Raw genomic sequence first — 12,794 nt, 5'->3', positions numbered from 1 at the left:
TGATGTCTCTTGGACCTCTCCCATGGCTGGATCCCCTACTTCCTCCTCCCTGGTGGCAGGAAGTCTAACTCTATTCTCTCCCCTGCTCAGTAATTGGCTATAAGCTGCTTTATTGGCATACCAGGGTATATAATTGGGGAGCAGTGTTTATACAACATTGAGACAGGAGATTCTCAGACCAAGGATGGTAATAACCACATTGGGGGGTGTCGGGGCACAGAAATCAGGATTTGAATGATACAGTAACCTTATGCCCACAGTTAGGTCTTTCAATTTTCATATATTGAACCATTATTGTGCCCCAGTAGTAAATTTCACTTATCATGCTGTATAAACTGTTGACTGTGTAGTTAGAATTGATTTGTCAGTGTTTGTTGGGGATTTTAGTATTCTTTGTTCACCAGTGATACTAGTTGTATCCTTGTCTGGTTTTAGTGTCAGAGAAATGCTAACCGTGGACAATGAGATCTAACTTTAATTGGAGTATAGTGTGCAAGTCACCTTGAAATGGAAGATACCTAGTTGTTGTCCATGAGGAATTGCATGGTGTTTTTGACCTTTAAAAAAAAGAAGAAATAGGGGGAAAGCACATACGTGGTTACAGAGTGTGTTGATTATGAAAGTAAGGAGAAGGGGAAAGGTGTTTTCATAATGTCACCCTGGCCCTTTACACTAGGATTCTGCATGGGTTGATGAAGGAAGAATGTGGGCATTGGTTTGAGCATGTCGGGTAGATGAGCAGCTGAAGAAGGGAAGCTACATGTATAGTAGTGTACTTTAATTATCATCATAATAACTGTGAAAAAGTATTATTAGCTACATTTTAGGGATGAAGATAAAAGCTAACAAAGGCCTAGAGCTTGGCTATTTCTCTTGGAAAGTCCTGGTTGTCATTGAGATGCTACCTGCCAGAAGTGTGTTGACTCAAAAAACATATTTATTATCCCAAAGGAGATAAGTGTTTATTCTAACTCTAAATATGAGTTGTGATGTCATGGGAACACAGATTTAGGTTACCCCAAATTACATGTTCCAATATAGTTTAACAGTTTCATAGTAACAGAACGCAGGAAATCGTTTCAAGACAATTTTCACATACATTGATGGAAACATTGGCCAATGAGGTACAACAAAACAGGAAGTCTCTGCTGTCTCCATAGGTATAAGTACATTAGCTCAGACACAGGTGGGCAGGGAATATCTAAGAAGACTAAAATTAGTTCAAGATTAAACTCTGGGCCTGCAATGTTCTGTTACTGGAAAATCAGAGGTCCCTCATATATTACTGGAAATTTGCCAAGTTCTTGAGATTGTTAGTTTTGATAATAAAAGAACTTAAGTGTAATTTAAGAACAGACTCAGAAAAGTTCAAGGACAATTTTATTAGTTAAAAGAAAAGCACCCACCCATCCCCCATGGAGCTGGATAGATTGCTCAGCAGTTAAGAGCATGTACTTCTCATACAAAGGACCCAAGTTCAGGCCTCAGCACACAAACTTGCTACCTCTAAGTCCTGTTGCAGGGGTTCTAGTGTACTCTTCTGCCCTCTGCAGGCACCCACCCATGTAGCATCAGCATGTTTGCACAGGCGTACAGGCGTGTGCGCATGCGCGTGCACACACACATAAATAGTAAGGCAAGTTTTTAAAAGAAAAGGAAAACCCCAGCCATATGTCATCTGTAAATCTTGGTAGCTGCCCAGAGGAGAGAGGTAGAGAAGAGGAAGAGAGAAAACTGTGATGTGTGAACAGCCACATGAAGTGGAGGAAGGCTTCAAGAGAGAGTGAAAAAGCCCAAACCAAAGAAGGCCAGTGTCTGAAAGGAAGAGACAGAAGAGAAGGAAAAGGAAAGTTATATCTCAGAAACATGGGCCGACTTAGTAGAGCTCGATGGTGTTTCTGTAACAAATGTACAGAGAGCAGAGATTCTAGGAAGGAAAGTACTATCTCATTGAAGGGATGATTATTCCTCCCATCTCGTTAGCATAACTTAAGGAATACTAGCCTTCCTGAAGAGATGGTCCCTTGACTAGGTGACTGGGGGGTGGGGTGAGTTAATAAGAAAAACTAAAACCAGACAGCACTTAAATTTTTAGGTCTTACATGGTCATCAAGTGACAAGTGCATATCAAAAGCAAGAGAAAACAAAATTAGGACAATAGGGATTGCCTACATCTAAAGAGGATGCACAAAAGTTGTCAAGTTCTATTTGGTTACTGGAAGCAGTACTTACCCTATGTTATCATCATCCTAAAATCACAAAAAGTCACATACTTTTATTGGGTAGAAGAACAGAAGGATTGAATACTAAAAGATTATTTTTATGCCTTATAAAACTTAGTACACAACACTTAGGGCACAATTAAGGTTATAAGTCATTACAACACATGGCTATTTTGTTTCAAGGATATTACATACACAACACAATTTTATTTCAGTAAGATTCTAGAAAACTAAATTTCCATAGCATCAAATAAGTAATACACTTTGAAAAAAGATTTAGCTAACGTATGAGGCATTGAAGGATGCAGACTGTCATACTAGCAAGAAGCCTAATATAATCAGGTATATAGTATTGTTCCTCTATTGGATGAAATTGAGTCCAAAAGAATTGGCAGGTATCCAAATTGGCCAGAAACTTGTTGCCTAGAAATAGTGCTTACAAAGCAGGCATGTTGGCTTCAGGTCAGGGCTCACAGAAGGAATACACAAGATGAGAAGTATTTGCCAGAATTCATTCCAAGGACAGAGCATATCATCCCAATATCAGAAATGGGGTCCTCTCTGGTCAAATAATACCCGACTAGCCATATATTTCTGCCCCTAACTTTTACAAAGAGCAGACAGGACACACTGGGAGTTCCTAAGGGAAGGAGAGAATGGACAGTACAGACCCACATATGGTAACATCACTTGAGCGACGATGTATTTAAAAGACAGATAGGCACCCCTGGAAAGTGTAAGTGGAAAATGCTGTGGAGAGAGATGACTCGGTCATTAAAAGCACTTGCCGCTGTTCCAGAAGACGCAAGTTCCCAGCACTTAAAACTGCCTGTAATTCTTGCTCCAGGAGATCTGACACAGTTTTCTGGCTTCCACAGGTATCTATCTGCACGTACACATTGAAATACAAATAAGTCTTTAAAAAATTAAGTGGGAGATAGATAGGAAGCAGAAAGTCACATGGCATGAGCTATGAAGGACAATACGGAGATAGGAAGAAAATAGAACCCCACTGGGAAAGTTTAAGTTGAGAGTACTAACAAATGCAGGCCAGGTACTTTTAACTTAACTGTGTAGATAGACTACAGAAGCAGTGCAAAGCCAATGCTCAAAAAAATATGCAGTAACAATGTTGGACATCTATCCAGGCTTAGCTTCTGCAGTAGCCTTTACTATTAGGACAGTAATGCTCTGGAACACTGCCTATGGGCCCCTGTGTTAGTAAGGAGTAACCAGAGAACCCACTTCAATACACAGGGAGTACCCTGATGAAGGGGGTGTACAGTGGAATTTTCACTTACCATATAATACTTGATGTAGGGTTATCTGTGAGAACCTGGTAGGAAGTGATGTTAATTATTATTTAGAGAGGAAATAGGATTGATCTTATAATCTGGATAATTCATTAATAAAGGCTTTTATATGATGACAGATTATGCTTTCTCTGTCAATGTCTATTTGAGATAATGAATTTTCATGTAAAAGTACATATCAGCAACTGCTAGGTTATTATTGAAATCTTACTAACTCTTAGTAATAATGTAATTTAAAATAGAAGATCATCTGTTTTCAAAATGTTAGAAGTATTAAGTTGCTAAAATGGAATAAGGACTACATGGTAGCAGTTCTAATAATTCCATCTCACACTAAGAAACATGCATTTAAGGAGGCTAAATAAAGCCAGGCATGGTCACACCAGCAATCCCAGCACCCTGGAAGTCAGAGGCAGGTGGATCTCTCTGAGTTCAAGGCCAGCCTGGTCTACAAAGTGAGTCCAGGACAGCTAAGGCTACATACAGCAACCCTATCTCAAAAAGAAAAGGGAAAGAAAGAAAAAAGAAAAAAAGGCTACATAATTTGTTCAAAAATACTATTGATTAAACTAAGGTCTTTCTGAAGCCGACATTCTTTTAAAATTTTATCTTGCCTTTCAGTGGAGTGAGGGGACGTTAGTTATCTTTGCATTATTTTATGTGTGTGTCAGTCCCCTGGAGCAGGGATTACAGAGGGCTGTAAACTGTAGGTGTGGGTGTTGGGAACTGCACTTAGGTCCTCTGGAAGAGCAGCAAGTACTTGTAACTGCTGAGCAATCTCTCCAGTCCCTTGAATTCTTTAGATAGGATCACCCTTTGTAGCCCAGGCTGGCCCCCATCTCATGGTCGTTCTGACTCCAAAGTACCTTGTCATTCTGAATCCAACACTGATGCCAAGTCAAATCATGAGACATTGTTTTTGGGGTTTTTGTTTGTTTGTTTGTTTGTTTTGTGTTGTTTTCTTTTCTCTTGATATAGGGGGAAAAAGAAGATAAAATGCCAGGCTGTTCCCTTTCATCATCAATAACGTATGTGAATTACAACTTTATTGTTATTACGTGTTTAGGGGCTGTTGCAGAATAGATGGTACTGATCACAACTGTCTAAACCTTAACGCTTGTGAAAGGAACTCATTTAGAGAGTGGCGTTCTGTCAGGAGTGGCAGTCATTTCTGTAAGAACCCTGTTAAAGTAGTCATCATTTAACTTGTTGACTTAGGCTTGGGGCCTGAGAGCAAAGTACATCTGTACTCAGATCAGGGCTCCCATTGATTCTTTGTATAATAGCAGAGTCCTTACAACATCCCGTTTGTAGTTAATGTTACCCTCCACAGTGTCTGCTAAGCAGACTGCTTACGTTTAAAGGATGTATTTTATGAAATGTTATGGTCCTTAAAACTATATACCTTGCCATTTTTCCTGTAGATTAGGTACCAGTTTGTCCTTTTATTGCTAATGCACAGTGGTTAACTTTTAAGTAGTTTGACTAAAAATGGAAATCTATGTGTAACACGATATTTTTTCTAAATCTAGTCTCTGTGGAAGCTGAAACTCATCACCATCCTTCAACATGCAATGGAATATACCACGGACTATGTCTCGGCTGGCACTCAGGACATTCTTGGAACCTCAGAAAGCTGGGCTCTTTGATCACCATCAAAGCATAAGAGGACCGCTCCTTTTGCATAGCAGTGACTGCAGAGTGGTTTGGACACCACACCTCCAAAAGCAGTGGCTACATGTGCCTGCTGTTCAGTGCCTTGCAAAGCAAAGGAATCTGTTAGATGCTCAGCCACCTCAGCTGGGAGTGCTTCACCAGGAACAATGGGAACAGGATACTTTATCCAAGAGGGTTTTCTCTTCCAGTGCCACATCACAAGAGACTCCATCGGAAAAAAAGGAAGAGCCTGATCCTTTACAGGACAAATCTATTAGTCTTTATCAACGATTTAAGAAAACATTTAGACAATATGGAAAAGTTTTGATTCCTGTGCATCTAATAACTTCTGGTATTTGGTTTGGAACATTTTACTATGCAGCCATACAGTAAGTTTTTGCTTAGTTGACCATCTCCCACATTTTACCACAATATTAGTCTTCTCATTTATAAGGCCTGAAGTAGCTTTATTTTATTATCTGTGCATGTGTATGTGTGTGGGTGAGCATGAGGAGGTCAGAGGACAACTTGGAGGAGTCGGGTCTCTCCTTCTACCTTGTGTGCTCAAGATTGAGCTCATATCAAGCTTGCAGGCAAGCACCTTTACCCGCCAAACTGTCTCGCTGGCCCTTAATTTTAAGATTTATTTTGTTTCTACTAGACATGTGTGTCTGTGTTGGGGGTCTATGCATGTGAATGCAGAGGCATTCACATCCCCCTAGAGCTGGAGTTACTCTGTGTAGGTGCTAGGAACCAGACTCTGGCCCTCTGCAAGAATAGCTGTAGCTTTTAATCTTTATTTGTTCTTTATTTTACTACTTTGTGGGTTCTTCTCCTGTCTCCCAATATCTTCTCTGGCTCAGCTCAGCTTCTCCTGGCTCAGCTGTCACCAGCTGTTTGAGGGAGCAGAGGTTTGGATGTTTTTCGCTGCCATTCTAGAAGGGCAGGATAAGTGTGTGTGTGTGTGTGTGATGCTTTTCTGTTCTTTGCATGACATTCTTTGTTAAAGACATTTTCTATACATGAGTAGTATTTGTACAAGTCCTCAGAACAGCCCTATTTTTAACAGAAGGCGTCAGTCCCTGTGGCCATTTAGTCCTGCTGTCTGGTACGTGGCCGCAGTGTCACTACGTTTGTCTTTTTTGAGCCACTGGGGATTCCTGTGCTTCAGTATTGTTGAAGATTATGTCTTCTTCCAGTTTTGGGTCTTAGGGAAAAGTCTTACATCTTAGTTAATTGAATATGAGGTTCTTGTTTGGCCTCTTAAAAGGAACTGTCTCCTTTTACTGCACCTTGCTTTCTTGGGTAAACAAGTTATGTTTTTGAAAAACTAGACGCAAAATAACTGAGATACCAGTTGTATTTCAGGTTTCTTTAGTTCACCTAAGGCAGTGGCAGATTCTGTTATCCCCTGTGAAATGCATCTTTCCTACTCTTGTTTTTCTTTGTTTCCTGTAAAATGCTATGTCAAAATATACAGGTGAGACTGCCTGATTTAAAAGCATGCACACTGAGCATCACAACTTGCCCTGGGGCCCTTGGTCAGCATGGGCCTCTGCCAGCCTAGCGCTTCCTGCCCTGCACCGCAGCCTGTCTTAATGGGTGCAGAGTACACAAGATGCAAAAGTTCACTTGTTTCAGTGGAAGACTTAATCACAAGTGATACTTAGAAAATATTCTGTCTACAGAAGAAAACGAATTGGTACATGTTCCAGTGGGAACCGCTTACTGTTAGGTTAGGGTTGGTTGTATTAAACTCCAGTTTTCCATCCAGCTAACAAAAACATTGTTAACTCTTTTCATTTTGTAGTAACTGAAAAACACCCTTTCCCTGTCCGTTGCCTACTTAAGAGAGAAAATACTGTTTCTGGAAGGATGGACATCAGATCAATGTCGTATTGCTGACCTGTTTGTCTTAGTTACTCCCACAACCTGAAAGCAAAATACATTATATATTATAGCTAAGTGGCAACATTCTGGAGCTCTGAGTGTATTTATATCAGACAGAGTTAAATTATGCTAATAGGTATATTTTACACTGACTGCTAGTGTTTGGCAAAAGGTGTATTCTTTGAAGATAAGTGTTCTCTATAATCTTATGGCTCAGTAACAACTATGTTGTCCCTGCCTTCAGATGCTTTGTGTCCAGGGACCGGGCTCCTCCCTGGGACCCACTGTCAGCCTCAGCTCTGCTGATGTACTTCCTCTAGACAGTGAACATTCTTTAGACTTTGTTGAACAATCCATAAATAGTCAGGTAGTGAGCACACATTCCTGCCAGGCCACTAAGTGGCATACAGAAGATCTTCTGGTTTGATTCAGATTCTTGTTAATAAAATAAATGGCACTAGCTGAGTTTATTACTATCTTATCTTTATGATAAATGTTTTCTTATTCATTACTATATTTCATATTTGGTCATATTTTGTCTTATTACAGGTGTTAAATGTATAGATTTTCTGTCTTGGGTTTAGTTAGAACTAGGAAATAATTAGTAAAATAATTTCATAGTCATATTTGTGCTGGAAGATAAAATTAGCATGGTAGGATGTTACTTTAAACACTGAAGAATATTCATTAAAAGACCAAGTCTAATATTGAGTCTTTAAGGATTTTATTGGTGCATAAAAAGAAAATGCAGATAAATAGTACTATTATTAGACTGGTTGGTTTTGAAATATACCTTTTAAAAATAGTTCTTTCTGCTGCTCTGATTTCCTCATATTTTTGATGCTAGCTAGTCTTCCTAGGTAATGATTAGCAGTGTCTACTATACTATACAAAGAGTGCTCCCTGGTGGCTTAGTGTCACCTTTTCCCCCAGTTAAACCAATTATTTAATATTAAAAATAAATTAAAAGCACGCAGCTATCTTAATAGTAAGTCCAGGAAGTTTCCTTTCTTAGTGACAAGGGAAAGAGACAATTATATTGGAGCAACCTGAGGATCCTGCCTTAGTTAAAAGGCACACTTTAAGTGCCAGGGATGGGACAAAGGTGACAGAGTGATGTAATGTACTCCTACTGTCATGTGATAGACCATACTTAGCTCATCCTGTGTAGCTTCCCTGAAGGAGAAAACAATCCCAATCCCAAATCGAGTCCTTGCTATCCTGGCCATCTAAAAAATACCCCTGCCTTCTTTCCCATCCAAGGTTCTGAAAGTCATCTCTGGAGAGGAAGAGATCAGAAAGAGGAAAAGAAAATGGTATACTGAGGCAGTTTTTAAACTACAGGTTTTATATTAATACACTTCTTTGTATTAACCTTATACTATTGTGTGTGTGTTAAATCTCATGGGTGTGATAATTATAAGTTCGTGTGGATGATTTTTGTCCTGATACAGATATGCAGAGTTGTAATCAGGAAAGATTAGAACAATGGGGTAAGCCAAAATGAGGTACTAAAAGTACGTAAGTCAGGGCTTACCAGCTTGGGGGCTGTCTCTGCCTTCCTCTGAGAGTCAGGGGCAGTTTGTTATAATTATTCTTTATCTTCCTTTTAAGCTTACAATAAGCATAAAGGCGTACTTTTAGAATACGCCAAACCCACAGAACCATTCACTCTTTGTATAATATCATAGAAGTGATATTGATAAAAGGTAAAAATTTAATATCCTGAAATGTGAATTGGAGGGTTGTAAGGAAGATGGTATTGGGAGAGGAAGTAAAGATGAAGTAAACAATGATCCTGCTCTCCTGGTCTACTTAAGCCGTTACTGACTAGAATAAAAGTGTCCACGTTTTAATAGACTAATTAGGCCACATGAGCTAAGAGATGACAGTATTCCTTATGTATTCAAGAAAGGTGTGAAAAAGAAATGGAAGCATTGAATAATACAGAAGCAACTGCTAAGCTGTTGGGGGGGGTGATGGTTTGGGTTTGTTTAGTTTTGTTACTGCTGTTGTTTTGTTTTTTGAGGTAGAATCTCACTATGTAGCCCAGGCTAGCCTCCAGTTCTTGAGCCCTCAGAGCAAATAAAACTTAATATACACTATCCAAATTTGTAGTTTATGTTTTCAGATTATCTTCTGAAAATACAGTCCTTAAAGGTTTGCTTATATGATTTAATTTATGTTTCTTCTGCAGAGGAGTGAATGTTGTCCCTTTCCTAGAGCTCATTGGGTTACCGGACAGTGTAGTAGACATCCTGAAAAACTCCCAAAGTGGAAATGCCCTGACAGCATATGCCATGTTTAAGGTAGGTTCTTCACTTACCTAAAAAACTGAACGCTTGATGTAATACTCACACTTAGCTCTGAATTGGTTTTTTTTGGTTTTTTGTTTTGTTTTGTTTTGTTTTTTTATTTGCTTACTTACTATCTATCTATCTATTTTGTTGTTTTAGAGACCTGGTGTCTTTGTGTAGCCCTGGCTGTCCTAGACTCACTTTGTAGACCAGGCTAACCTTGAACTCACAGCCTCGAACTCACAGATATCACCTGCTTCTGCCTCCTAGAGTGCAGAGATTATAGGCGTATGCCACTGCACATGGGGGTTTTGTTTTCTATAATTTAAACATGTGATTGTCACCTTTTGTATTTGTAATGAACAGCGAGTACAAGTATAAAACTACGGCTTTAGGAAGAAGTGCCTTAAAATAAGGCACCAAATAAAATTATATAAAAGTACATGGAATAGTGACTTATAGTACTATTCAGATGTATTTTTTTCCTATCTTTACCAGAATCATTTGACATCTTAGGAGTTTTTTCAGTACTTTGCTGCATTTTTCTCTCATTAAAGTGTATTAAATATACTGTAGGTTAAATTGAACCATAATATATCAGAGTATATAATGGTGGCTTGAGTCAGTTTTGCCGGCTCCCCTTGCCCTGTGCAGGCAACTCTTCATATTATCTGAAGTGTTTCTCTCTGTACTTACAAACTTCAAGAATTCAGGGTCCTGCACTTGGGCTTTTCCTCTCTAGTGACCTTAGGTGCATCAGTGCTTAGCTGATTTGGAACCTTCACATCCTGTGGATGGTCCTGAGTGTCTATAATTCACAGCCCCTAAGGTAGAACAGCAGAGGTGCCTTTCTTCCTAAGGCAGAACACCAAGGGTACTGGGGCATCAGAGCTCCCTCAGATGCCCTCTAGCATGCACCTGTAGTTGACTCAGATTTAAATGAGTAAACTCTGACTCGATGTCAGCTGTCATGCTGGGAACCAGGAATTCACTGACTAAAGAAAACACTGTCTGGCCAGGTATGGTGGTTGGAGCATGCCTTTAGTTCCAGTACTTGGGAAAAGGAAACGATTTTCTGAGTTCAAGGCCAGCCTAGTCTACAGGGCAAGGAAGGGAAAAAAACAAAACTCCTGCCAAGTACCTGCCATACAGAGCATATATTCTAGGGAGTAAGAGGGGCAAGGCCATGGGTAATTGGAGAGACAGAGGAGGAGGATTAAAATATATAAGCATGCACCCACACACAGTGTGTATAAGCACATATATGTGGTGCGTGTATATTTAAATTACATTAAATGGTACTGGATGTTAAGAAAGAACATGGTTACGAGTACTTGATGCTCTTGCAGAGGACCAGCAGTTGGATTCCCAGCACTTACTTGTTGACTCGCAACCATTTGTAACTTCAGTTTCCAGATGGTCCAGTGCCCTCCTTTGACCTCTGTGGGCACCAGGCACACATGCAGTGCACATATACATGTGCAGGCAAAACACTCATATGCATAAAATAAGTTTTTAAAAAACATTTTAAAAAGGAATAAGCCAGATAAAGGAGGTATTTGGGTGTGTGTTAGTTTGGGCTTTGTTTTTTATTTTGTTTTGGTTTTTGTCCACCCCACCCCTTCCTTCCACCCCAAGATTGCAGATTTAAAGGGGAGGTGCTCTAAGCAGCTAGTACATTGATCTGGTGGCTCTGGGGGGAGGCGGGGGACGGGTACCCAGCAGAGGAAGCCTTGAGAGTTGTAGGATGCTGTACGCTAGAGGGCTAGCTGGGAGCCAAGTGGCTGGAGTGAACAAGAAAGTCTTGTTGCCGGGCGTGGTGGCACACGCCTTTAATCCCAGCACTCAGGAGGCAGAGCCAGGTGGATCACTGTGAGTTCAAGGCCAGCCTGGTCTACAGAGCGAGTCCAAGACAGCCAAGGCTACACAGAAACCCTGTCTCAAAAAAACAGAGAGAAAAAAAAAGTCTTGTCAGATCAGCATGGAAAACTGTTGGGAAACTTTAAACATGTGGTCTCTGTTTCAGCAAACTCTCTGCAGCTGCTTTGTTGAGAACATCTCACTAAAAGCCATAGCTTCTGATAACCCTGAAATCTTAAGTAACATAGTCTGAGGACAGGCAATTTAATATAAGCCCACAGGAAAAGTATCCCTTATTAGAAAGACAAACATATAGGTAAGAAGCTCACCTCATCAAATAATAGTTATGCTAATTATTACTAAAACATTAAGTTCCAACTTAATTTTGTTTATAGTCAAAATCAAATGTTGATCCACCTGTTTGCTTTCCTTTCTCCTTAAGATCGCCACACCTGCCCGCTACACTGTGACCTTAGGAGGTACGTCCTTCACTGTGAAGTATTTGCGAAGTCACGGCTACATGTCTACCCCACCACCTGTCAAGGAGTATCTGCAGGACAGAATGGAGGAGACGAAGGAGCTCATCACAGAAAAGATGGAGGAGACAAAGGGCAGACTCACTGAGAGACTACAGGAAACCAAAGAGAAAGTTTCTTTTAAGAAAAAAGTGGAATAAGGCTGCCTTACTACAGAAAACCCTGCACTTTAACCCTCTATATACTCTGGGCAAAGAACATGTTCCTGATATTTTTTTTTCCTTTTTTGGTTACTTGCCTAAAAGTATTAGTTCTCTGAGGGTTAAAGAACAGATAGGTTTTTTCTTTCTTTCTTTTTCTTTTAAATAACAGTAGAGGAGAGAATCAGTGTTTTTCAAAAATGAAGAAATGAACCCAGCATACAGATTTTATATGAATTGCAGCAATAAGCTAATAAGTAGTTAATGTCCTAGAAGTCAGAGTTCTTTTTCAATATCTTCAGAATCAAATATGCTTCATGCACTCTGACACCTGCAGTGTGTGTGTACTGGGCAGTCCACTCCTAGAGTCAAAGTCATTGAGTACCAGTTCTGTGGGAAAGCTTACACCATTCAAACTCTGGACAAAGAAAGAGAGTAGAGACATTACCTACCTATTGACATGTTACATTTATAAATAACATATATTGGCTATGTAATGAAATGGATCTTTTAAAATGGTTTTAACTGGAGCTCGTCAAAATCACATTTTTTTAAGCAAATTTTTTCAAACTTGACTATGCATGGTGATTTATCACATGGACTGCTAAACTTCCTTGTAACTCGCTTGTGTCTTCATCTAATCTTGGGAGAAAAGTGAAAGTTTTATAAACTTTATTGTTGAAATCACATACAACAGTAAGTCAAGCTTACTGTTCTTAACTACATCAAGCCTTGCTTTCACCACCGATTTTGGTAGTAGCAAAAGTCTGTGTGACTGAGTATGGACAAGAGTGGAGGCTCGTTGTGGTGCCTGTAGAGAATAGGTGGGCAGTGCAGCCATGTGGGTCACTTACTGGTTCCACAGATCTCTCCCACGACT

At 39.8% G+C, this 12,794-nt stretch overlaps 1 protein-coding gene across 1 annotated transcript in view; it reads left to right on the top strand.

Annotated features, from left to right (window-relative positions):
* The window catches only part of Fam210a (family with sequence similarity 210 member A), a 30,378-nt gene extending 18,095 nt beyond the window's left edge, over nt 1-12,283 (top strand). Inside the window, exons 2-4 of the mRNA XM_051163524.1 lie at nt 5,068-5,580; nt 9,279-9,390; nt 11,681-12,283. Coding sequence (XP_051019481.1) covers nt 5,105-5,580; nt 9,279-9,390; nt 11,681-11,914 — 822 coding nt within the window. The 5' untranslated portion in view covers nt 5,068-5,104 and the 3' untranslated portion in view covers nt 11,915-12,283. The remainder of the gene's footprint in view (nt 1-5,067; nt 5,581-9,278; nt 9,391-11,680) is intronic.
* The last annotated feature ends 511 nt before the right edge of the window (nt 12,284-12,794 follow it).

The sequence above is a fragment of the Acomys russatus genome, chromosome 20, assembly GCF_903995435.1.
Source record: "Acomys russatus chromosome 20, mAcoRus1.1, whole genome shotgun sequence".
NCBI lineage: Eukaryota > Metazoa > Chordata > Mammalia > Rodentia > Muridae > Acomys > Acomys russatus.
The sequence above is the reverse complement of the archived record's forward strand: the minus strand, read 5'-3'. Positions and strand labels throughout refer to the sequence as shown.